Source organism: Telopea speciosissima, chromosome 10 (genome assembly GCF_018873765.1).
Source record: "Telopea speciosissima isolate NSW1024214 ecotype Mountain lineage chromosome 10, Tspe_v1, whole genome shotgun sequence".
NCBI lineage: Eukaryota > Viridiplantae > Streptophyta > Magnoliopsida > Proteales > Proteaceae > Telopea > Telopea speciosissima.
In genome coordinates, this window is record NC_057925.1 from 56,617,724 (window position 1) to 56,645,394 (window position 27,671).

Below are 27,671 nucleotides of genomic sequence, written 5' to 3' on the forward strand. Positions count from 1 at the left end.
GGGGGTGCACCACACACGACCAAGTAGTCTTTCTCCCATATTTATAAGAGGGAGGCAAAAAATTAAGAGAAAGAGAATGCTACCTGGTCGCGTGCAACATGCAACTCTTGTGCCTAGATATAGGGTTGCGCAAAATGACTAAAGCCTTGCCCTCAGGGATTTCCACCTTTCATGGGGGAGCGGCGGTCATTTCATGCGACCCTGTGTTTAGATGCGAGCCACACGCTGCACATGACTAGGTAGCATTCTTTTTCCCCCAAAAGTAATGTCTAAAAGTAAGGATGAATGAGAATCCTCAATCCATTCACCGAAGCAGGTTCAGATGCATGCGGGGGTATCGAGAGGGTATTTTGGTGAAGATACTAAACCTAATAAGGTTTGTGAACCCTAGGATGGTGTCTGTGGAGGAAAACTTTGACCAAAGTAATGTTTATGACCTTGGATTCTACCCTCTTCCTAACGGGTGAAGAGAAACATTAAAAAAAAAATAAAAAAAATCCACAAATGCCTTCTGGGCCTAAGAGCCCATCCTGAGTTGGGCCCAATCCATTACCGCCATTTCAGTAAGCTCTTTCTGGATAAAATGGCTGTTAGTGAAGACGCAGGGGATCGCAGCAGATAAGGCCCTCTCTCTCTCGTAGCCATCGTTTCTCCCACGCACCACCGTACACTCTTGTTGAGTTGTTCCTCATATTTTCCTGCAAAAATCATAACTTTCAAGATTAACAGTTCTCTATATCTATCGAATTATCTCTCTCTTTTCCTTTATTCTTCTTTCCATGGTCTCTTTACCTGCGAGCTGCGTTCTTCTTCCGAATTTCCCTGTCCTCAGAGAAACCAATACTTCGAGCTTCCCCCATCATGGTCGAACATATACATTCAAGAGTCAAAATCACCGAAATAAATTATGTATCAATGCGTCGGTCGGAATGAACTCATTCGACTCGAGTTATCAGCAACGACAGCCAAGAACATTGTTTCCGGGCGGATTTAAGAGGCCGGAGATTAAGGTACCCACTCTGGTGCTTCAATTGAAATCAGATGAAGTATTGGAGAGGGAAGGAGTTTTGGATTTTATTGATGCTGCAGTCAGTAAATGGGTTGGAATTGTTGTGCTCGATGGTTCACCAGGAAGTGGTGGCCGCTTGTATGAGGCAGCTTGCCTTTTGAAGTCGGTTCTTAGAGATCGGGCTTATTTGCTTATTACGGAGCGTGTCGATATTGCAGCTGCTGTTGGTGCTAGCGGCGTTCTGCTTTCTGACCAAGGTTCTTCCTCTCTTTGTTACTTCCCCATTGGAGATGATTCTTATACTTACTGTCTCTGAAAAGCGAAACCAAAAGTCATAGTGCCATTAAGAAAATAAGCAGTGATTATCAGTTTCTAATATCCCGGGATAGCCGAAGCGGGGGAGGGAAGAGAACCGGTAAGAAAATAAAGTCAATAGGTTGTTCAATGAATACAGTATTCAGTTCATATGATAGGACATCTTGAGAATTGGCCCAAAAAAAAGAAGAAGTATTTGTAATATCCTCGAGTTTTGAACAGGGCCTCGGCCGTCCATTTCCGTGGTTAGTATTGTTATCATACGGGAAGGATTTTTGGTTCTTTAGGCTTTTGATCAGTGTGGATCTTGGTCTTAAAGTTTCATGGTAGATGGTACAATTCTATGCATTTAGGTAACTTACAGATAGGTGAAATGTTTAAGGTGGAATAGTTATATTCAACGGAGGCCTAGGGACGCCTCAGTAAGGAGGAGTGATATGATTACGATTGAAGGAGCTAAAAGAGCTAGGGGCAGCCCTAAAATGACCATAGGAGAAGTGGTGAGGAAGGACATGCATAGTCTAGGTCTTGCTCCAAGTATGACCTCGGATAGAGCCTATTGGAGGGCAAGGATCCATGTAACAGACCCCTTTTCCCATCTTTTCATTCCTCGTTTTGTTTAGACCTCGGTTTACCTACTTTGTTTTGTTTGGATCCATGTAGCCGACCTCAGTAAGTTGAGATAAGGCTGAGTTTGTTGTTATACAAATAGGTGAAATGTTCAAGTACCCGAGTCTTGGATGGCTTACAATCAGTACAGCCAGGATTAAGTAAGAATAGTTTTATCTCCTATTGGAAACCCCATAGTTAATAACTTGATTTCATGTACATCTTATCTCATGAAGTACCGCTTTGACCTTTAGATCTTTGTTTTTGTTTCGATGAATGTACTTGCCAACAAGTATATCCACCCTATGATCTCTTGCCTATCTATGTCAGTGTATTTGTACAAGAGTTTACAGTGTAAATAGATATATCTCCAAATACAACATCAAAGAAGTGAATGTGGACTTTGAAAGGACAATGTATACTTTGGCACAACATTGTCCATCCAACCTGGAAGTAGTAAATTCACCTCTGAATTTGTGTGGCCAATGTGATATTGCCTACAATGTTTGATGGTACAAAATTATCTCTAAAATATATTGCCTTAGACTTCATATATGTTTTCCTGCAGGTCTACCTCCTATTGTTGCGAGGAATATGATGGTCCAGTCCAAGTCCGAGTCTACCTTTCTCCCTTTAGTGGCAAGAAATGTGCAGACAGCTAGTGCTGCTTTAAATGCATCTAATTCTGAAGGTGCTGATTGTATTTTATATAGTGCTGATGGAATAAACCATGTTGAATTATCGGTGAACCCTGTACTTCAGAATGTCAAGGTACCGGTATTTACCACAATTGCTTTAGTAGGACAGGGTTCACTTCTGACAGAAGCATCAAAGTTACTCAGCTCAGGTGCTAGTGGTTTGGTCATTACATTGGAAGATATGAAGCTGTTTAGTGATGACACTCTGAGCAAATTGTTTAATACTATAGTAATAAATAGAAGAGCACAGCATCAAATTCAGAGCTTCAATAAACTTGAAAAAGGGGACGTGATTGACAAATTTCATGAGAAGAAAGGATATACTGGCTTTACTAAGTTGGAGGATAGAGAGAAAACCATCATAGAAAGAGAGAGACAGGTTATGCTAGAGACAACTGCTGTTATCCGCAAAGCGGCACCACTGGTGATCTTTTAATGTTAACATTTGGTAGTTGAAGTTACTCTTAGAGATGTTATTTCTTTTAATTGTTTTGATTTGTACTTGATATTGAAAATGGAATATTGCCATTGAATAACAGATGGACGAGGTCTCGCTGCTTACTGATGCAGTGGCTCAGCTTGATGAGCCGTTTTTGCTGGTTATAGTGGTAATTGTGTGTTGACCTTCAACAAACTCTGGTTCCACAGATATACATTGGTATTAGCTCCGAATTTCAAATACGTTATTTACTAATTCTTTCTTAATTTGGGTCATCCTTTTCACATCTTTTAATATAAGTGACCATTTAGTTCCTGACGTTTTTTATTCCCCTATTTTTTGTTTCCTTTTGGTGGATAAGTTCCCATTCATCTATATTGGTTATTATAATTTTCTGTACAAACATTTGTGTATCTTTATTTATTTTTTGCTTCTTCATGTACCTTGTACAAAAGGCTTCTGAAATTGGAAATCAAGCAATGGAGAATAACATGGTTCATTTCTCATTAGCTCTATATGCTTGGAAATAGTTCGAAATTTAGGTCAAAACGACTGAGAGTTCGCAAAAAATTTCAGTTTCAACAATGGTCGAAATGAAATGGAGATCAACTCACCTGCATGCAGAATTTTGACCAAAATTTCACAGTTTCAGCTGAAATTTTGGTTTCGACTCGATTTCGGTACAAAACAGTACATATGAAAGATGTTTTGATAGAAGTGGGTCAAAATTTCATTCCATTTTGTGTGTTTCGAGTGGTTTCTCCTGTTAGAGGGGAAAAACTCCAAAAAACCCTAGATTTGGTATGTTTGACCAAATCACCTACATTTCTTGGTGGAACAAAGTTTTGGGGACTACTAGAGTACTATAACATATCTGTAACAATAACAGAGCCTGAATCAGTTCCGGACATAAGGAAGAGAAAAGAGAAGAGAGGAGAAGAGTGAAGTCGAAGAGAAGATGAGAGACGATATCCCAGGGTTTGAGTAGTGGACAGAATACTCAATACTCAAACCGTGGGTGGGGGACTTTATTTATACTGAGTAAACGGAACTAATTACAGTAGGACCAGGTCCACAACTAAAGACTAGACTTAAAGTAATGCAAGAGTCGACCTCGAACCAGGGAAACCAGCGGGAGATCGATTGCAGCCAGTATCAACACGATAAGAATCTATTAATGGTGTGCAATAGCAGCAAACCTTGAAGATGATTGGGAATTGAATTTGGTCTTCAAAGGGTTTCTTCACAATAGTTTATTGCAGTCACAGAAACAGAACAGCAGTGTATGTTGAACAGGAAAAGGAGAAGAAGATAAAGAAGAGAAGATAGAAGAGAAGGGGTTAGGGGAATGGCTCTCTCAGCTTGCGTCTCTCACCCACAGCTATCCCAGCTGTTGAAACATGGAATTTCTCCCATAACCGATGGCAAAAGCCTGAAAATTCTTTTCTCCAAATCTGTTTCTATTACAAGAGGGGCTGCCTATTTAATGGAATAGGCCAGCTTACAAAATTAGAAACTTACGAAATAGTAACTTTTAAAAGAAATAGCAACTTCTCAAAAAGTAAAAATAGAAACCTAATGAAAATAGAAACTAGGCCTTATAGTTCAGTCAACATGCAAGGAACAAATATTAGAAACTAGTAAATATAGTAACTACTAAAAAGAAAGAAACCAAACTACTAGATACCTAGACTTAATAACTAAGAAACTATTACAAAAATAGAAACTAAATTAATAGCAGCTTCTAATAGAATATTCCACCAACATCCCGCAGCTAATCTTCACACCAGCTGTCAATATCAGCCCCCAAATCATTGTTCACATTAACAGTAACATTTTTTTTTTTTTTTGAATTCTGTCTGTCTTCTTCATGCTTCGGTCTACATCATAAAGACTGCACTAAAGTGTACTTTACACTGAAATAAGAAAGGACATTACAATAATACCCCCAAGAAGATCGACAAACTTAACACTCCCCTCAAGCTGGAGCATAGATATCACCCATGCCCAGCTTGGAACACCCTTAGAGAAATGCATTTCAAAACAAGGCTTTGGTAAACAAGTCTCCAAGTTGATTATCTGATACCATGTAACAATAACAGAACCTGAATCAGTACCTGGACATAAGGAAGTGAGAAGAGAAGAGATGAGAAGAGAGAAGTCGAAGGGAAGAAGGGAAGATGAGAGAAGATATCCCACGGTCTGAGTAGTGAGCAGAATACTCAAACCGTGGGTGGGGGGGGGGGGACTTTATGTATAGTGAGTAAAAGGAACAAATTACATTAGGACTGGGTCCACAACTAAAGACTAGACTTAAAGACTGGACTTGTATACTTTACACTGAAATGAGAAAGGACATTAAACCCTCAAGAGAACCGTCTGAACTGACACTTAACAGTATCTAAAGCGACGATTTACCGCATTTGAGCAAGATTTGAACTTAGAGGCAAGGTTTAAAGTATTGGTATCGCGTATCGTATCGGTGGGGTGATTTTAAGAGACGTATTGTATCGTATCGGAGATACGTATCGCACACTGCAGATATGCATGGAAATGGTCAAGATACACATAGAAATACATTTTTAGAGCAAAAAACAATATAAATAAGCAATATTGCAGTTTGTTTCCTTGATTCAACTAAAGTGCAGTTTGTTTCTTTGATTTGATTCGTTTTTCAACAAGGGATCAAAGCTCCCAAGCATGAAATTTGAAAGAAAATGTTACAAAATTGAAGTTTTGGGTGAAAACTTGTCAGTCCAATTGTTGTTGATGCTTTATGGTTTCTGGAACCACGATTTTGAAGTCACATGTGCCTTTTAATGTGCGTATCGCACCATATCGTCCGATACAATGTGGTACGCACTTAATTTTTTTTAACCCATAAATTAATTGTATCGAGAGTATTGGTATGTATCAATTGTATCATATCGTGCCACCGATATTGATCGATACCATTTTTCTTTTTAAAAAAAAAATACGTATCTCATTGTATCGTATCGATACCTTGCGATACCGATATGTATCGGCCAAGACGAGACGAGACGGTGCGATACTTTAAACCATGCTTAGAGGTATACCCTTTTTCTCCAAAGGTTTCGAGCCTTCCCAGAACTCTATATGGTATTGACATAGAATTGGAGAAACGATTTTGTAGGGGTATATTAATTGAAGTTGTACATCTATACTACATGTAACACTTGTACATCTTAATGTATATTTTAGTTGTTTTCATTGAATTTTGTGCGTTTTAATACTAAATTATGTGTAGAATAGGCTATATTTGAGATAGTATACAATAGGGTATGAAGTATACTATCAACCTAGGGAACGAAATCTAATTACCATTTTGGGTGTTTTTTTTCTTCTAATAATCTAAAGGTTCCAATATATTTAGAGATACGTAATTAGGGTTTCCCTGAAATTTCAGACCAAAATATGGCATTAGACCACTGAAATGGTCAGCCCAAACATGCAGAGTTCGGGTCGAAACCCAAAATATTTTGGTTTCGACCTCAAATATCTTGTGTATAAATTTTTTTTCTTTTAAGTGGGTATATGTGTCTCTATATCTAATTCATCAAGAAACGCATATCAGGAATGCAACATTTCGTACGGTATAGCAAACCTGTTAACATATGTCTGTGAACATGAATTCAAACCTTGTAATTTCTGCTTTCTTTCAGAGTGTACATTAATGGTTTATTTGCAATGCTTAAAATCAAGTTTTTCAGAAACTAACATAGGCTTTGGCAACTCATGCTAAATTACAACACTGGATACGAGAAGTTATACCAATTCTAAATCTTTGTATATAACTTGTGATAAAAAAATGTCCTCAAGTTCTAACAATGATAAATACTTAAAGCAGAAAAGTATGGTCATAATATTTTCTATATCCAAAATAGGATGATAAATTGTGCTGTGTAAACAAACTCTATGAACTTTGTTCTTCTCATCAATGCATCTTGATCTTAAGTTACATGTAAACATCTTGCATGGAATTTGCTGAACTGTATGCATGCTGATGTGGTGGATTCACTTTCCACAGTTACTTTTCTTTGGCACACTTTGATTTGATCGATACTAGTTGTTTGGTTTTTGCATTGTAATGTGTGAAGAGAATGGGATACATTGACTGCCATTTTTAGATTCTTCTGTATTATATGGCCAAAAACATTTTCTAAATGTTGCTACTCTATGTTATCCTCTTTGCTCATGGTCATCATCTTGATATTTTAGGGTGAATTTAACTCTGGTAAATCTACTTTTATCAATGCCCTCCTCGGAAGAAGGTACCTAAAAGAAGGAGTTGTTCCTACAACTAATGAGATCACTTTGTTACGCTATTCTGAGTTGGAATCTCATGGGCAAGAAAATTGTGAAAGGCATCCGGATGGACTATTTGCATGCTCCTTGCCTGCACCAATTCTTAAAGAAGTGAGTCCACATGTGCATTCCAAATTTGATACTTTTGAAATGTTCTTTTATTTATCAACTTAAGTTCATCTTTGGAAAACTTGGATGAGTACTCTGCCACTATAATTTTATGCAAGAGCTAACAGTATGCTCTGTCGTATTCTTTTATTTGTTATACTTTGTATTATTTGATATGTTTTTATCTTGTGCCCCTATTAATACATGGTTGGAAATAAATTGTGTCTCCATTCGCATATCCGCTGACAACCTACTTACATGATTTCCAGTGGGATTTGCTACATTTCAATGCCTTGTTGCATTTAATGATCTAACTGTTCATAATACTGTTTTCTTAAGTTGGTGACTTTGCTTGTTGGGGTTGACTTTTTGTAATCTCTTTGTGAAGCAGATAAACCTTGTTGATACACCAGGAACTAATGTGATTCTCCAAAGGCAACAACGCCTTACTGAAGAATTTGTCCCACGTGCTGATTTGATTCTTTTTGTTATTTCTGCTGATCGGCCATTAACTGAAAGCGAGGTAAGAATCGGTTGACAAGTTGCACTTGTCAAGGTTGCATATTATGCTGGCAAGATTCTCTAAAATTGTGGAACTGAGTTAGTTGAAATGCTAAAAACCCATACTTTCATATGTGCTCTTTGAAACATTGATCCCTGTCCGTTTTGGCTAAAGTGTCATGGTTGAACTTTCTTAATAGCACAGTAGGTCTTCTCATGACCTGGTAACCAAAATGCTCTTTGCCGACTGTTAAAGATGAGTGTGGCAAATTAGTTTGATTCTAGTACATCAAATGTTTTATTTAAATTATTGCATTTCTATGCATTCTTATTTTTGTTATTTCTGGTTACTTTTATTCATCTTTATCTTATATGTGAAATGGTATTTTGCGATTGCTTTTGACTGTTGTTATTTTTTGTCCTTTCTATTGGTTTTTTTTTTTTTGGGGGGGGGGGGGGTGAATAGTTACCCGAAACTCCTTGTTTTGAGGACTCTTGTCTATTAGGAACTTGATAGGGTTTAAAATTGCTGGTCTCTTATTCCGTTTTCTATATTCTTGCTTTTAGGTCCTTCATGAGATGTACCAAATAATACTTTTTCATTTTTTGGGGGGTACAATCTACCCTCATCTCCCTCCTCTTCTTTCCTGACCTTTCCCCACTGTCCTAAAGTGTCTGGCAGCAGCATACTAGTGGCACACTGGAGGGTCTATCTCTTTTTCTCTCGCTCTTGATCTCTCCCCCCACTCTGACCTTTTTGATTTATATTCTCCCAATAGAAGGTCGTGCTTGGCGCATTGGTCAAGTGCTCACTTGCTGAACGCTTGGTCATGGGTTCAAGTCCTGGAAACAACCTCTCTGGAAAAAAGGGTAAGGCTGCGTACATTTGATCCTCCCCAGACCTTGCTAAACGCGGGAGCCTTGTGCATTGGGTACGGCCTTTTTTTTTTCATGGTCATATAGTTTTTTCTTTGGTATTTGCACTTTTATTCTTTTTCATGGTTTTAAAGTTAGAGACATTTTATGAATTTTTTTTTGATGAGTAAGAAATGTTATGTTGTTTTGTTTTAATTTTAAAGTATAAAAATATCTTTCTTCTATTTCTCTTCAAGAAACTAATTCAACTGTCATACCTTACACTTTTTTCAGGTTGCTTTTCTTCGTTATATTCAGCAGTGGAAGAAAAAAGTTGTTTTTATATTGAATAAATCTGATATCTATCGGAGTACCAGTGAGGTAGGAGTTCTCTCTCTCTTGGATGCACATTTCAGAAACTTAAAAAATAAAATAAAAATTCAAACGGCCATTTTTTTCTTTAAATTTTAAGAAGTAGCAAGGTTTAACAATGCATTTTAATCTGTTTTTGACTAATGCGAATTCTTCAGTGATGGGACCATGGCCTGGAACCTTTTTGTTTTTAACGGGGTCATTTCTTTGATATGTTGCTTCCTAGAAATTGCTGTATCTTTCTCATCTTTTCTCTGTGCTTGGATGTCAGCTTGAGGAAGCCATTGCATTTATTAAGGGTAATGCTCAGAAGCTGCTGAATACTGAACATGTGACATTATATCCTGTATCTGCCCGGTCTGCACTTGAAGCAAAACTTTTTGTTTCTTCAGATGTTGAAAAAGATTATGAAGAGTCATTGTCCACTAATTCTGATTGGAGAATCAATAGTTTCTATGAACTTGAAAAGTTCTTGTTTAGCTTTTTAGATGGTTCGACAAATAATGGAATGGAAAGAATTAAGCTTAAGCTTGAAACACCAATTAGCATTGCAGAACGACTACTGTCTACTTGTGAAAAACTTGTGAGACAAGGCTGTGAATCTGCCAATAAGGATTTAGTCTCAGTTAATGAAATCGTTACCGGAGTTGAAGTTTATGCAATGAAGATGGAAAGTGACAGTCTTTCTTGGAGGAGACAAACATCATCACTGGTATATTCTTACTGAAGTCAATTTTGACAGTTGTAAAACTATTTTATCTTTAGATTCCTTAAGCAACACCTCATCCATTGTAACTTGATTGTCCTTTGTGAACTGAGTTATGTTAATTCATCTGTATCTGATGTGCAGGTTGATAACTCAAAAGCCCGTGTTCTGAAGCTTGTAGAATCTACTCTTCAATTATCAAATCTTGATCTTGTTGCGTCCTACATTTTCAAAGGGGAGAAATCCGCTTCATTGCCTGCAACCTTGAGTATTCAAGGCGAAATTATTAACCCTGCACTTTCTGATGCGAAGGCAAGTTCATGGTCCTAATCTAACTAGAATCTGAGAAGTTAATCTCCAATAAGTACTAATGCTTCTGTGTGTTTTCTGGCATTTTTCTGGGATGGTAATTTGCATTGGAAAGCCCAACTTACAACTCATTGCTCATAAATATTCTAGAAGAATCCTGAATTTTAAAATATTAGAAAATTGGATTTTATGGGAACTTATTTTCAATGGAAAACTTCAAAAGAATGTGTTATGTTTTATCTTGGAATATACAGGCTCTCTTGTTGCTTGCAAGAATTACGATGACAACCCTGCTAATTAAATTGTTTATTTACTTCTGCAATTTCTCAAATTAAACAGTGTATTTATTGCTACCTTTTCTATTTTCATTTGCCAAGTGAAAAGTAAAATTTCATTGATGAAGGCCACCATATGATACATGACCAGCAAGAGTGACACATGTCAGCTCTCTGTTAATATCACATGAGAAGGAACTGCATACTTCTCACAATCCATATTTTATCTCACCTTCCTAATGCACCAAATAACAACACATGGAATCAAGAGAACGACCCAACCCCTCCCTTGGCATGATATTGTCCGCTTTGGCCCAATAGGCTTCACGCCTTTAAAACGTGTCATACCTAGTAGAGGAGGCTATTCTTTTTCAATAGCTCAGGATCTCCCTCTCTAGCCGATGTGGGACTAAGTTTGCACCCCCTGGTACTAAGTCGTCTCTTGGTGGAGACACCTCAACGATTTCCCAGGCGAGCCAGTACTATGCCGTTTTCTTGAGGTGACATTCTCCCCCCTTACGGGCACAGTGTCCTCGTCGTGGCCCCCCCTCTCATCGATGTCGAGAGTTTTCTCTGATACCACTGTAATGACCCAGCCTCCCTTGGCATGATATTGTCGGCTTTGACCCAATGGGCCTCATGGCTTTAAAACACGTCATACCAAGTAGAAGAGACTACTCTTTATCAGTAGCTCAGGATCTCCCTCCCTAGTCGATGTGGGACTAAGTTTGCATCACCTCATTGATCTCCCAAACCCCTTGGTACTAAGCGATCTCTTGGTGGGGACACCTCAACGATCTCCCAGGCGGGCCGGTACTATGCCGTTTTCTTGGGGTGTTACATGTCATTTTTGAAATTAATTTGTTCCACATCTTAAGAAGGAAGGAATTCTCAAGTGGTATGCACCCCCTCTGTTACACAGGTATGACACTTTACCATGAAGTACTGGTGTTGACACAACAACGTGACATGGAATGTGGATACAGGATACGAATAGGGTACAGCCTTTGGTTGTTGGACATGGCTGGGCTGAAAGAAAGAAGAAGAAGAGGAGGTACTGATGCAGTAGTGCTATCGGAGCTGGACTGATATGACTGAATTTGACGACCCAAACCAAAGTGAACTGGACCTAAACCGGGTCTTTGGTCCAAAGGGGGTTGGTAGGGAGATAAATTGTTTTTAGGGAGGATAGATATGCGTAGGAGAATAGGAGATTTGAATCAGTTTCCTTGTTTGAGTGATATGCAATCTTTGAGTCTTTACATGTAGTCTACCCTTCCCATCGAATTAGAGAAAATTGAAATTGGGTTTTGTTTGAGTTGCCCATGTGGCCTTTAGATCGATGGGATGTTCGTGATTTCTCTCTTGTTCTTCAACTTCTTCTTCTCAGGTTAGTTTCTTTTATTCTCTATTTTCTTTCTCTCTCTGATATTTCTTTTATTGTTTCCTAGTCCTCATCTTCGTAATTTCTCTTCTTCCATCAAGTTTCTGAAATCCTTTCCAGTACTCTGTTCTAATGCTAGAACTGGTTTCATCAGGGGGTGCTCGATCTCTCTTAAGTTGCATTCTTTTGACCTCAACTTCTGGGGTTTGAAACTCACTTTAGGGGTGACCAAAACCCTAGAACTTGAGGCCCTAGCACTATCTCTACGACTCTACCGTGATATCTAAGCCAGAACTCATACCTGGTTTGATTTTTCTGCCAGCCAATGTTTCAGTCAAATACTGTGAGTCCTCAAGTTGCTGAATCTTACCAGGACGTGTGTTGGATTTGACACAAGTGTGAGTTAACAACATACTTATTAATTTCCTAGTTCATCGGAGTCGATCTGGTGGGATTCGATCACCTGAAATCGAGTTTGGTTACTGCCTCCTTCCTATTGCTGTCCCGTCTGTCCGTGGGTATTCGGGAGGTTGAAGGAGGCCCTTTTCTTATTACTACTAAAGACCAGTTATATTAAATGGCACTTTAGCCTCTACTTCCACAACTTAATTCCATTTTCCCCTCCCTTAATCAAGTTCCAATTTTACATTTCTCTTATAAAACTTAATGCCCATTCTGTCCCTAATGCTGCTATATTGCCAAAAGGGTATCTAAAGCTTCCACTTAATTCAAGTTTTTCCACTGAACTCTTAATTTGAGTTACTTAGTATTCTTGTGGGCCCACAGAGATTGAATCAGGGTTTTTTTGAACCTCGGATTGCATCAGGTAGTCCTTCAGCCAGTTAGCATGTGATGGTGGTCAACACTCTCCTTGCAATAGAATTAGGATGAGAAGAATAAGAAAGAGATGAGGAAGGAGAAGAAGAAGATTAAAGCGTACCTGCACCCGCTGTTTCTGTTGCCCAGCTGTCTCTCCCTTGTCTGCATTGATGAGCAGGAAAATTTGGGAAGTGGGTGAGAGCGGGAGCCTTAAGTCCCAAATCATGGGGGGCTTATTTGGTGTTAGGTATTTCTACTGAAGTTAAAAGGAAAATCCTTAGAGGTGGACCTTGGCGTAATGGTAAGGATGCTCCATTGTGACCAAGTGGTCGCGGGTTTGAGTCAGGAAACAGCCTCTCCGCGAAAGTGGGGGTAAGGCTGCATACATTATGACCCTCCCCAGACCCCCGCAGTGGTGGGAGCCTCGTGCACTGGGTATGCCCCTTTTTTTTTTAAAAGGAAAACCCTTATATTTTATAGTGAAGTCCTAATGAGTTTTATCATTTGCATATGAGCCTTTAAAAGATTATATCTTATATTGAAGCATATGACTTTAAAAGTACATATTACATACAATTCCTTAAAGACTTATGATTCACATTTAAGTCCTCACTCCTCATTGGGTGTATAACTTATATTTCAGTCGAGTCCCATTCCCGTATCCATTTTTTGACTCATATCCTGGTATTCTGAGTTTTAAGAGTTAGATCTGACTCCCATACACATACACATACCCATACCCAGCTCTTGCTCTCCAAACCCATTTGACATAGCCCAGGCCACCTTGTTAGTTTAGCACCTCTCTCACAATATCCTCAACATATGGACAAGTGTAAATAAGATGGGTCCCACTGTTTCTGTTGCCTTGAGACTGAATAATCAGACGTTGAGGGAGTACATGTCTTCTAGAAATGAGGTGATTATTGTGAGTCTTCTAAAAGCAGTCTGCTTCATAACTGAACCTTTGATTGGTATCCTCTAGCCTAGATCACATCATGAGGTTGCCTCTTCCATAATCTTCTGTTCTTCGGATGACAGTACATGTTGGAATATTGAAAGATTTCCCAGTTGTCAACAAGAGTCATTTTGTCTCCTTTTGACTGGTAATTGCAAGCTGCCTGTGATCTTTGGGCTCTTTATTATTTTATGGTCCATTGTAGGGGGGTTCAAAACCCAACTGAATCTGACACAATCACAACCTGATAGTTCCATGTAAAGGCTGGGGTTTTAGGGTTCAAGTAAGATTCAGGGGTTGAACCCGACTGACACGAAAAAATTTCAGGTAGTGTTTGGGTTGACTCGATGTAACATGAAGTGACCTGAAACATATTTAATTTGATTTTTTTAGGATTTGACATTTCCAACCCCACGATTAATGATGTGGGAATTAATCTCTTGATATTTGTATATTTATAAAGAAATTTGCATGATTTTGCATAATTTTGTTTTCTTGGTTGGGTTGTTTTCATGTCAAGCGTGTTATTGTTTCAAATCGTGTCATATTCGTATCAACCTGAAAAAAATAGGTTGTGTTTGTTTCAAGGTTGAATGACCTGATTAATTTTCAGGTTGGGGTGCATTTGACCCGAACATGACACAGGCGACCCATTGCCAGCCCTAGTCTTTGGTACTTGTGTCCCATAATTGATTGTCCATCCATAGAGTCAATTCAGCGATCCACTGATCTGACACTGATCTGATGATAAACTATCTGCCTGCAGTGAAAAGTAAATGATGTGCCAGTGCCTTCTATGGGCCTCGAAATATTGTAGGAAAAATCCTTGCAATCAGGCAGCTGTTGGTAATTTTCCCTTTTAGTAATTTAATGATTTAAATATTGAGGAGCCAATTACATGGGCCTACCCTGAGCCTCAGCCAGTACATCTACTGGGCTATTCAATAAATTGTTATAAACTAAGAATGCATGCTCGCTCAGTATAATCTAGTACTTATAACATTGTTCTGGTTCTCGTGGCATGACACAAACTGATCAGGATCTATATTCTGTTTCTGATGCTTTTACTATGCAAACTTTTGTTAACATGTTGTTACCTTGATTGATCATGTATTCTGAATGACACATTGAAAATTCTCTATGCAGCTACTTGGTTCTGACTATTAATGGATTTTTTTTTTCCCCTTTTTTTTATTGAAATTTAGAAACTACTTGGGGAGTATTTGATGTGGTTACAATCAAATAATGCTCGTGAAGGGACGCTTTACCGGGAATATTTTGAGAAAAGATGGCCTTCATTTGCCAACCCACACAACCAGGAAGTTGAAACTCAGAAATTGCTGAAGAAAGGTGAGGAGCTCAGCCTGAAAGTAGTAGAGGACTTCAGTGCTAGTGCTGCTGCAAAACTTTTTGAGCAAGAAATCCGTGAAGTGGTGGGTCTCATATTTCTTTATAAAGGCGTAAACAGTTTGACATATCTTTCTACCAGTGAGTAATAAAGTGGTAAACTCAATGGCTATATATCATGTTCTCCCAATTTTCAGTTTTTGGGAACTTTTGGAGGAGTTGGTGCAGCTGGCTTATCTGCTTCCCTTCTAACATCAGTGCTACCAACCACATTAGAAGATCTTCTTGCTCTAGGCCTTTGTTCTGCTGGCGGGTAATGAATCTTCTTCTGAGTTTTCATTTTTCTCTTTTCTTGCTGAGGGTTTAGAATATTCAATCAATGGAAAGTCTTTTAAGTTTGGTCCTCTATCCAGTTTCACCTTTCTTTTCACTTGCTTAGCTGTTCAGTTAGATCATGGATGTTAGGAACTGAATAGTAGTCCTAGAATCTACCACCAATTTTCTTATAAAGCCGTTCAAGCCATAATCGCTAAGTAGTCCAAACAACCCAAGGTACAAGTCTCAGCTGTGAGCTGCGATGAATTGTATGCCTTATCCCTCAGGTGCATCCCTTTTATGCCTCAGGCCGAAGATGTGCACCTCACAGGCATGTCAGCCTTTTTTCAAAAAGAGAAAGTCGATAAAAATGTAAAAGGTCTGTTACAAAAGCAGAGTTAAATAATCAGGATCAAAGTAGAAGAAGAAAAAGAGAGAACGAAAGAGAAAAGAGAGGTCACGGTTTTGGTTAGATAGCCCTACCGTGAGCAATCTTATAATAAAAGAGAACAAAGAAGACAAGTATACCCCTGTTTATAATAAAATAGGTACAGACATAACCCTATACATATAATACATAAAAGAAAGAATTCCTAAACTACCCCTACCGGTAGTACATAAACATAACATTCTTCACACTCCCCCTCAAGTTGGAGCATGTCTCTCTCTCTCTTTCTCTCTCTCTCTCTCTCTCTCTATATATATATATATATATATTCTAGGTTCCAGCTTGGAACAACTAGAACAGACATAACTAGCAGAACCAAACTTGATAAATATATTAGTTGTAGAAGCCCGTGACCAGCAACAACACACAGATGCGCAGCAAATAACAGAACTACAAGAAAAATATCTTCCAGTCACAGCACCAACGAAACATATCAGCCACCACCAGCAGCAATAGAGAAAATTCTTTGTGAAGAAGAAATCTTGATAACAACAGTATAAGTGGCAGGAAAAAAAAATCAACCACAGGCCAGAAAAGAGTAGAAGATGAACAACTCATCACTGCAGGCCAAAAGTCTTCAACAGCAACGACAACAACAATAGTAAAAACAGTAACAAACGCCCAGAGAAGAACAACAGAGGGAGATGAATAAATCATCGTTGCGGGCTAACAATCTTCAATAAAAAAGGGCGTACACAGTGCAGTAGTGCACGAGGCTCCCATCACTGTGGGGTCTGGAGAGGGTCATAACGTACGCAGCCTTAGTGCCTTACCCCTGCTTTTACAGAGAGGCTGTTTCCAGACTCAAACCCATGACCACTTGGTCACAATGGAGCCATCTGCGAGTTGAAGATCCCTCTCTTCAATAAGAAGGTAGATAAAAAATCTCACTGAGGAGACAGGCAATAACCTTCACAAAGAAGGCATGCAATAAACTTCACGAGGAACGGAGGAAGACAAATAAAAATCTTCACGAGGAAGACACTGGCAATAATCTCCACAAAGGAGACATAGATAATAATCTTCACAAAGGAGACACAATAATCTCCAATATGAAGACTCGGGCAGAACAAATATTCAATCTTCAATACAGGGCAGCAAATATGAAGACACGGGCAGCAGCAATAAGAAGACACAGGCGGCAGCAAATATGCAATCTTCATTATAAAAAAAACTCTATTTGTGTTGATGATGAGCTATTCTTTGTTGTCTCGCGAGGAGGATCTTCAACTCGCAGGCCACAGAAAGGAGCAAGAGGACAGCTGCAAACTTTTAATCCGGGCAAGAAGAATTATTAAGACCTAAAACAGAATTTACCAGCAACAGATGCAGGAAGTAGAAACCCTTTGATTGCAGAAAGAATAAACCAGATTATATGTGATCAATAATACCAGTCACAAGATCAATAAAGCAGCCACAGTTCAGAGATCAAATCAGATTTGATCAGGAATACTGGTTGTAATATCATATCAATAAATAATAAGGATACCACATGCTGTCTCTAATAAAAAAGGATTCACAGGAAGGAGAATCAAAATAAAGAACCAGATCATAGCAGATCTGTTAACAACTTCTTGTGCGGTAGTATCATGAATGGCTTATCACCAGAAAATCAAGAACTATATTAAGAACTTCATGCACAATAGAAGATCAAGACAACACTGCGACCTGTAGGGAAGATATCTCCAACCCGTAGAATACAGGAAGAGGACAAACAAAACAACTGCAATCCTCACAGAGAAATCTGATACGCCAGCAATGATAAAATCCAATAATTATAAAGGATCGATTATAGACAAAGAACAGATCAGCAACAAGCGGCGCAACATAGGGACAGAAGGGAGAAGGTTGTGAAGGTGGCCTTGTTATCCACACCTCAGGTCAGATGAATGGAGGACCGACCGACCCGGGTTGGAGACATCCAATTGACAGAGGGGGGAGGGGTGGCCCCCTCACCTTGCATTGGGTAAAAAGAAGATCTGATCACATAAACATCAGAATCAGATCATAGTACCATCACCAATCTGAACTGCAGAGAAGTGCATCTCTACGCAGGGAGAAATCTCGCATGTGCAGAAACCCTAATACACAAAGGGCAGTGTAATACTTCTGATAACCAGAACTGAAGATAAGTGATTATTAGATGATCAATGACGAGGGATGTTGATCAGAGCAACATTAATATCAGTAGAGACAGCTGCGCGGGGGTGGGGGAGGAACCATGCGCAGAGAAACCGCAGGCATAGGGAGCAGTTCCAGTTACTGAATCTTCAGATAACAGCAAACTCCATGTAGTTAGGCAGCAAGAAATCCATATATCAGCAGTACTCCATGGAAGGCAAACATTCCAGCAACACAAGAAACCTTAGTTTTTTATAATCGCACAACTAGAACTTAATAACATACAGGGCAGCATTGGTTGCTGCAGACCGAAGATAGAATGCACAGAGAGATACTTTCACAATTCAGTTTTAGGTAAGCAAGACTGATTACTCTTGCTCTGATATCATGTTACAAAAGCAGAGTTGAATAACTAGGATCAGAGTACAAGAAAAAAAAAAGAGAAGAGAAGAAGAGAGAATGGGTGAGAAAAGAGAGCTCACGGTTTTGGTTAGATAGCACTTCTGTGAGCAATGTATTATTTATATATATTAAAAAATAACAAAAGAGACAAGTATACCCCTGGTTCTCATATACCATTACAGATATAACCCTGCACATACAATACATAAAAGAAAGAATTCCTAAACTACCCCTACTGGTAGTACATAAACATAACATTCTTAACAGGAGAACATGAATGTATGTTCAACCTGGCAAGTGGTAAGTCCAATAATCAGAGAATGGAGTTCCTCCTTACTGGACAAAACAATCCCAATTTCCAGAGAAAGAATTTCTTCCTCACTGGACAAAACAATTCCTCATTATTTTCCCATGGTTACAATTGGCTGTTTCATATTATTTATAACATTATACAGTTGCCCCCACAATTATATATATATATATATATATATATATATCAAGAGAGGTGTGCTTATGAGGCTTATGCTAATGTTTTAGAAACGTGGAACATCAAATGAAGTCTTGAGGGATTTTATGATTCCTTAACTTTGGGTGGCAGCTCCTTTTTCTATGTATACAAGTTTACTTAGGTGTGATCAGTACCATTATTGCCATGTACGTTACAATGGGGTGTTTATAATGAAAGAGAATATTTATAATGGGATAATGCCAGTGATTTGGTCAATTGTTTTTGGGCAAATTTCACGGACACCCCCTCTAAGTATTCAATATGTCACGGACTTGCCAAACTTGGACAAAATATCCCAGACACCCCCTATTTTTTTATTTTATATTGACTTAGTCCACTCCATTAGGTCTTAGCAGTTAAGTTCCTGTTAATTTTTTTATAATGGTGAAATTACCCTTCCAACAGGGTGAACTCCCCATAATACCCTTTAGGGTAAAAACTCAAATACAAACACCATCTCTCTCTCTCTCTCTCTCTCTCTTCATCGTTTTCACTAGGCTGAAAGGGTAAGAAACAAGAACAGAGAACTTCTCCACCTGCAATCGAAATTTCTTTCCTGCTGAAGGGTAAGAACAGGGAACCCTTAACCCTAGATTTTGGAATGGGATCAGCTAATCCAAATCGGCCGATTTCGTCCCAGTTTACAACCCAGCTGCTCAGATGTTTATTTAGCATTTAAAACTTGGGTGGATCCTGGTATGAGACCTTCATCACAGGCAAAAATCATGAGTAGATCAAATTGCCTGTCAACACCCACAAGCTCTGCTAGATCCTGGTTTGAGTTTCACTTTTTTAATTACCACGGCCTAAGCTCGAATGTCTGTACAATTGCATTTCATGAGCTCTTCTCTGGTTTTGGATGTTAAAGGATTCCCTCTCCAGAAAGCATAAGGTTCCCTTTCAATCCATTTGCTCCTCTCATTGGCTTCTCTCAATTCCTCTGACAGAAGTTTCCATGGCTTTATATTAATTTCTGGCCTGCACCAACATAACACCAAAAATATCAAATATTAATCAAAGGATTAGCAGAGAGAGAGAGAGATAGAGAAAGGAACGTTCCCTTTAGCCTTTGAGGGAAAGGTACGATGGCCGTTAGCTGAAAAACTATTAAAAAATGAAGAAGAAGAAGGAGAAATTGGAGAAAACAGAGGATGGGGCCATTTTGGAGTTTCAACTGACAGAATCCAAAAGAATTTGATAAATAAAACTACTTGTCCAGGGTTTTAGCTTTGCTCTCATCTACCAGTCACAATCCCTGTTTGTGGGATAACCTAGAGGGGGGGGGGTGAATAGGTTACCACTAGTGAAATATTGTCCTTTTTTAAAAATTTCTTAGAATTAAGAACAAGAGAAAGAGAGATATTGCACAAATAGAGGACACACAAGATTTATAGTGGTTCAGCTAAGCTAGCCTACGTCCACTCCTCTCAACCTTGAGAGAATTTCACTAGTTATTTCCTTTCAGTATAGTAGGTGGGAAGTACACCTTCACAATCTTTTTCTACGGGATAAGAGGATCCCAATCTTTTAAGGATAAGAGAATCCGAAATCTTTTAAGGATAAGAGGATCCTTGCAATGCCTAAGTACAGTCTAGGCTAATGCAACAATGCTTTGTATACTTAAAAGCATAAACTAATTACAAAAGAAATAAAGGTAGGATTACCTAGGCAAGGAGTGTGATGTGTACTCCTTGTAAGTGTCAAATGATGCTAATGAATGCTTGTAATGATGACCTTCTTCAAGACTATTTTTTAGAGTGCAAGCATATGAAGGTCCTTGGAGCTTTGAAGTCAATCTTTGAATGATGTAGATGTGGACAAAAAGACTTCAATAATTAGAGCATGAATTGACTTTTCACCTTTCACAAAAGTTGTATTTTGAACTGTAGTGGATGGGTGAAAAGGACTGACATGTTCTCTATTTATAGGCTCATTAATGGCCTTTAGAACATATGCAAAATGAGCTCTAACGGATCTATTTTTTACCAATCCGGTCAACCTGAAGATTGATCCGGTCGACCGGATCATTTATGGGAACGTACCCGAAAGCCCACTATGAGATCCGGTCGATGTGTACCCTGAGATCCGATCGACCGGATGCTCAGACCGAATCCCAGTCAAAACATGATTTCGACAGTTTGACAGCGGGGATTGATCCGGGACTTTTTCCAACCAATTTTAATATATTCTAAGGTCATAGGGGGTTCAATTATAACCTCCTAAGGTCTCTATTTGATGCATATGCTTTTTCATTTCTTTCATGCAAATGCAATTACAAGTATGCAGTGTGTGTCTAAGTATGTGCACACGAGCATCTTGACTTTCTTTCTTCAAGTGACGTTCTTCAATCTTCAAAAGATCTTTTAAGATCTTCTTTATTTGACAAGTTTCGTACGCCTTCGAGATGTTGATCTTCAAGGCTTTGTCTTGAACGTCCTTGCTTCGTACTATGTGTTTTCTACTGCTTTGACTTATTTTCCCTGTTGACATATAGACATATACAAGACCTTGACCACTATGTTTGTTATCATCAAAACACTTAGGGAGGTAGGTTAGAATTCCCCAACACTGTTCTCTCCACCTACCAGTTCTTTAGTTCCTATACTTTTTTCCGATCATAATTCAAAACCAAAATTAGAACTCCAGCAGTAGATCCAAGCTTCCAAAATCACCAAAACCCTCGCTAGAAAAACCAAACTCACAAAGTACCCAAAGAGGAAAAACCCTACGAACACCAAAAAGTAAAGAACCACCACTAATCTCCCTTGAAATTGTTTACCCAAATTGGAATGTAGGGTATTCATCCTCTAAGGTCTGCAAATAAAGCTGACTCGAATCAGATCGAAGGGATGTAACCTCTCCAAAATTGGAGCAAAGAGGTATTTTAGAAGGGATGGAGGAGAGCTGGGTTAGAAGATGGAAATGGGTTTCGGCGGTGGTGGTGGTGCTAGCAGTGGAAGAGGATTGGCGGCGGCAGTGGTAGCAATGATGGTGGTGCTGGCGGAAGAAGAAGAAGAAACGTAGAGAGGAAGAAGAGGAAATGGGGTTTTGGGGTTGAAGATATCTAAAGGAGTAAAATGGACATTTTAACTCTGGGTGCTAACTGTGCTTAACGTCAGGGGGAAGGTTGCCATTTTGACCAAGTTTGGCAAGTCCGTGACATATTCAATACTTAGAGGGGGTGTCCGTGAAATTTGCCCATTGTTTTTAAATCTGGAATGGAGGCCAAACCAAGAAGAGGCAAGATCTGGTTCAGTCCGATCTGATCTGGTCAAACCATGGTTTTAAAAAAGAATCAAAATAATAAAAAGGAAAATTTAAAATTCAAGAAAATAGAAAAAAAAGGAAAACTGGTGAACAGAGAAGAGGTGGTCCCTTTTGTGGTTTGACTACTGGACTGTTCTGGTTTTAAAACTCTGTTTTTTTTCTTCTTTTAATCTTGTTCATGGCACCTTCAAGTGTAGTAGGCTGATATGGTTGAAATAGTCTCATAGTGCATCTCCCTCAAAACAGATAAATTATTTTTTGATACTTGAATCTGATGCAAGAACTACAGTTTTTTCTTTTTCTTTTTGGTTAGTCATTGCAAGACTACCATTGATACTCTTATGAAATTTCCTTTCTAGCTGATTTTTTTGTCTTTCTTGAGTTTTGCTTGTTTTCATGGAATGAAACAAAATGCACTTGCAAATAAAGTATGAGGGGGGAAAAACCGAAAAATACACAAAAATAAATAAATAATTGAAAACATGCAACTAGTGGTAATCATTTGTGAATTGGTTGTATCAAGGGGCCTCTACATGTGTTGGGAATTCATGTGTAATTGGAAATTTGACCATGATGCAAGTGCCATATAGCTTACAATCTATTACAACTGCTTATCCCAAAAGCTCAAACTTTTAAGAAGCGCACACAACAATGAAAATCAACACCTCCACATGTGTAGGCCCACACATCAGCACATGGCTTTGCATGTGACTATCATGTGGCATTGAAGGTACAAGGCGTAGGGGCACAACAACTCATTACACAAACCCCTCATACTTACCAGGGATCAAACACTCGACTTCATGGCTTTGATATCATGTTACAACCACTTATCCTAGAAGCTCAAGCTTTTAGGAAGGCACACAACCATAGTTCAAAATTTTAACGGCATATTTCAGTTTCGACAAGTAATGGCATGCAAATTGAGGGGTCTTCAATGTTTTCAGTTTTCCACTGAAATGAACCATATTTCGGTGGTATGTTTCAGTTTTGGCCAGGGTCATCCCAGTTGAAACAGAAATCTTGAACTTTGAACACAACAATGTATATCAACACAATCAAAATCACTCATGATAGACCTAGACTGCTGCTTCATCATTTGGCTGGTGCTGTTTTATGTATCTCCATGCTCTTCACTGCTCTGCTGGTTTTTTGAGTAATATCTTTATTTTGGATACTGTGATATAACCTTCAGGTTTGCAAGAATATCCTCGGATTAAAAAAATTTGTTTTTATGCTTCTGTACTGCTCACTTGTTATGTAAGAATTAGACGTATGACTGGTCAATCTTTAAAATACTGAGGGAGTAAACATGTAGAACACTATGAATAGTGGTGAGTCCAGGGATAAATAGATGCTTGACCCGACTTGTTAAAGAATTAGAGGAAAACAAAAGATGCAGCGTTGAATTTTTTTTAACGTAAGAATAATTTGTATTATACTCATGATGCTGTACAATTGCTCATTGTCTACCACGGACCATTTACAGAATAGAATTTCATATTATTCTATTATGCATAATAGACTACCTGGAGTTTCCATTTAGTTAGAACTAAGTCATGGTTATGAATCTGATTCAGCATTTTTTTTAATCAGTTATGTAGCAATTTCAAATTTTGCTGCCCGTCGAAAGGTGATGGCTGACAAGGTGAAAAGGACAGCAGATGCCTTGGCACATGAACTCGAAGAAGCCATGCAGAAGGATCTGTTACGGACTATTGAGAATTTGGAAAGCTTTGTCAAATTCATCAGTGAGCCTTATCGGGATGCAGCACAACATAGGCTAGACAATTTTTTGGAGATTCGAGGGGAACTAACAAGTGTTGAGGAAAAACTCAAATCATTACGGATTGAAATTCAAAACCTTCATGTATCTTGAGATCATTTTATTTCAGCATTGCAGAAATATGCAAATTCCTCTCAGCCACCTCTCTTTTCTTGTGTGTGGGGGACTTGCATATTGCGCTATGAATGCCAAACGTCGGCAAGCAGTTTCAACGGCATTTCTATTTAATCAAGCCTGTGTAATGTGTATATGATGTATCAAATGGAATGGTCACATTCTGTTTGACTATTGTCTTCTTACTGTGACTGCATACTGGAGCTAGAGGAACTTGCTATGTTTGAAGATCGATTCTTTTTAAATGTGTGAATGATACATAAAATGGAAAGCACCAAGTGCTGTTTCAATATTTACTGCTATCCTTAAAAACGATTCTGGAAGTTGTTTAAATGTGTGAATGATATATGATGTACCAATTGGTTTGCATGGTTGACTTGTTCCCCTCTTTTGTCTATACCACATGATAGGATCAGTGCCAGTTTCTAATCTGATGATCTGTTCAAAGTCTTGACTATCTTCAAAATGTTTGGTAGTTGTTTTCTTGAAGCAAGTTGGTGCCTCATAATTATGCCCTCCTATGGTATGTCCTTAAAATGACATGATGTCCCTCCCCCTTTTTTGGTGGGAACATGGTTGATTTGAGTGTTCTACACAAAATAAATTATCCATTTGTTATGCCTAGTACATGGATCAGTACCAGTTTACCAAGCTGTTCTAAGTTGATCTGTATTCTATAATTCCTGGAAGTTAACTTTTCATTTTCTTGAAGCAAGTTGTGCAACCCCATGTGTAGTTCTCCTGAATTCACTCTTGACACTACTGTTCCTTAAAGTTCTTATATTTAGAATCTTAGTTAACAAGTTATCTCAATTCATTGGTGTACCACTCATTAGCTTGGAATGAGAACTATGAAAAGATTATTCACTATTGCTTTAGTTTACAGACTTTATAAGAGCTTTATTCCTTGATGGTAATTTTGTAAGTTATTTACAGGAACCTCACCGTCGAACTATTGTGGGAGTTGAGTAAACAAAAGATAATTTCCTCAGGAAAGCAGTAATCATTCAAGTCAGTTGAGATTCAATCCAATTTCACACACTGTCTGTATAAAGTTTTGCTTTGACAGGGACCTGTATATAAAGATTTTCCTGGGCTCAATGAATTAGTTTTGTGTTTATATCGTCGTTAACAACGAAATGACCAGTAGTTGCTCAACACGTTTGCATGGTTTATGTAGTAGATTCCTTTTTTTGTTCTTTTAGTTAGACAAGAATGAAAAATGGAGAAGAAAAAGAAACCACTAACATGGTCAAAAGGTAAGAGAATTCACTTATATACAGAAATGCTTGTGCAAGCCACGAACTGGATTCCCTAAATTTTCTTAGTTAGTCCTAAGGAAATCATAAATTAAGGTGAAAACTCAGGGTCAGCTTTAAGGTTCAGTTGAGGCCAAGGGGACATGACAAAAGAAGCAATCTAACTTTCCTTAGTTTAAGAGAATCCCTTTTTCCCTTCGTTGGCTAAACTAGAATAAAAGCAAAGATGAATTGCTGAGTGGGAAGTTTGATGGTTAGATTTTAGAGGGTAGGCAAAAGGTACATATTCTTATCACTTACCCTTAACAAAATAAGCTTTTATACTTGTAAGAAAGAGCTATAAAAACCAAAAGCATTACTGTTTAGAACCACCCTAGGACATAGGTCATTAATCAGTGTTTCATGTTTCAATTGGTATATGCTTTAAGACCACTAATGAGGACTTAAGGAGGATAAATTAATTGGGTTTAAGCATCTTAAACATAACTACTCTTCCATCTGTTACTATTTATTATGGGAATATAACCATATTAGGTATTTAACATGAAAAATATTTAGCCATACAAATATATATTCCTATGGTCATTATATTGTTTTCAATATTAATTTGACAGAGTTTACTTAATAATTCCTAATAAAATATTTTAAACAGTCATGAGTCATCAAGGAAAAGGAACACAAACAAATTATTCTAGAGACACAACTAAACCTGACTGTATTGTCATGAAGGTCCAGTCCGGGACATTCTTTTGGACTGTCAAAGAAACCAAATGGACCCTTTTCCTATTGGATGGTAATGGCCACTTAAGTTTGATCTAGAAGGCTTGGTTGGTAGTTGCAGAGGTCCAGATTGACTTTTTTTTCTTTTTAACCCTTTTTCCCTATTGAAAATTTTAGTTCATCTTATCTGTTATACACCAAAAGCCAATGCGTGGATTAGTATTATAAAAAAAAAACAAAAAAAGAAAGGCAATGGATTAGGAGTGGTTCAAGAGTTTAAACTTTGAAATGTCCAATGATAGTCAAGTTCTAACACTAATGTGGTGTTCTTTGTTGTCACTTAGAGAAGTGGGTTTGATCACAATAAATAAATAAATTAAGAAGAAATATAATAGGGCCACCGGGTAAAAAAAAGGTTCTCTAAACCAACCGCGGAGGGTACACTAGCACTTTCTCTTTTCACTTTAATTGAAATGACTTCTCTTGCTCAAAGAACCCTCTTCCCATACATTTATTATAGACAATAGAGAGTGGCGGTACAAGTATTTCATGTTCAATAGATGAAGAGCAATGTGCCTCAAGAATGTAAATAGCTCTACATTTAGTTCCACTGCTTTGATCTTCTTTTTAATGGGTCTTTTAGCTAGTTGAAAAGGTGTTGGATTGCTTTCTATTTCCCTACTTCCTAATATAGCTTGGGATTCAGATACTAATCTTGTTACTTATGGTTGTATTCCCTGGCTTATACCCACATAGCTATGGAATGAATCTGTCTTCCATGTTCACTTAAGCTTTGTGTACAGAGCTACTAGTTAGTGATAGTGACTCTGGATTTTAGTGTCTTACTGTACTTCCTCCTAAAACTTAGTTTGTACAAGCTAACATGTTTTAAATGAGACATTTTGGCTCAAAACCAGTAACCAATAAGAGAAATACAGAGACACAGAGAGAGAGAGAGAGAGAGAGAGAGGAACTGAAAAGATCCACTTCTTCCCTTTTCAAGGGCTCTGAAACACAAGTTATTTTTTAATATCAAAGGGGCTGTGAGTGTATAAAAAATCCATACTGTTTAGACATTCTTAGCAAGGCTGGCAAATGGGTAGGCCAGGCCGAAAGCAGTGAGATGATGGGTTCTTTACTCAAAATAGAAACAAGATAAGCCAAAATATATAAAGACTAAAGACATTATTGGGGTACTGGACTTGATGAGTTTCAGTATAGTATATAAGTAAAAAAGATGGACCTCGTGCTTTGGACAAGGAATAGAAAAGAAAACCAGAGAATGAAAAAAGTATAGAAGGAGGTTGGCGGTTTTATTTAAATTATTTATCAATGGGTTCCTCACCTTTTGTCGGTTGTACAGAAAATTCCTCAAAATTCACTTATAACTTGTTATTAAAATCTTTTATACTCCCCTACTTTTTATCATAATAGAGTAGAATACTGACTAAATTTTTTTGGGTTAAAGCTGATGATGACATGAACTCTTTTTTTTTAAGGGAAGAGTTCTCTGTTGTGGGGTGGGGTGGGGTGGGGGCCTTGACCCCTGTGCCCGCGGAGGTCAATGGGAGCGTTTGGTGGAAGCATAAACAGGGCGGGCATTTCTGTCTTTCATGAAGGGTAGGACGGTCATACTGCCCCCTCTGTGTCCGGGCAGAGGGGCCACACTCCCCCACAGAAACCATTTCCCCTTTTTTAAATAGG

General features: G+C 38.3%; 1 protein-coding gene across 2 annotated transcripts; it reads left to right on the forward strand.

The window, feature by feature from the left end:
* Window positions 1–736: 736 nt before the first annotated feature.
* On the forward strand, window positions 737–24,275 carry LOC122642072 (probable transmembrane GTPase FZO-like, chloroplastic). 2 transcript variants are annotated; one of them, XM_043835484.1, is made up of 11 exons: window positions 738–1,266; window positions 2,502–3,055; window positions 3,171–3,239; window positions 7,310–7,507; window positions 7,896–8,027; window positions 9,155–9,241; window positions 9,504–9,944; window positions 10,083–10,250; window positions 14,886–15,113; window positions 15,225–15,340; window positions 23,685–24,275. In XM_043835484.1, exons 1-11 carry the CDS (start codon window positions 780–782, stop codon window positions 23,965–23,967), a joined length of 2,763 nt encoding a protein of 920 aa, XP_043691419.1. In that variant the 5' UTR covers window positions 738–779; the 3' UTR covers window positions 23,968–24,275. The 2 variants fall into 2 exon arrangements, with proteins under 2 accessions (XP_043691420.1, XP_043691419.1); XM_043835485.1 differs by lacking the exon at window positions 9,155–9,241 and having other exon boundaries at window positions 737–1,266.
* The last annotated feature ends 3,396 nt before the right edge of the window (window positions 24,276–27,671 follow it).

Bases quoted from the DNA above. Each gene is read 5' to 3' on its own strand.
- LOC122642072 (XM_043835484.1), top strand. From the start codon at position 780: ATGGTCTCTTTACCTGCGAGCTGCGTTCTTCTTCCGAATTTCCCTGTC. The intron at 1,267-2,501 runs GTTCTTCCTCTC...GTTTTCCTGCAG, and splicing joins CGTTCTGCTTTCTGACCAAG to GTCTACCTCCTATTGTTGCG. The intron at 9,242-9,503 runs GTAGGAGTTCTC...CTTGGATGTCAG, and splicing joins TCTATCGGAGTACCAGTGAG to CTTGAGGAAGCCATTGCATT.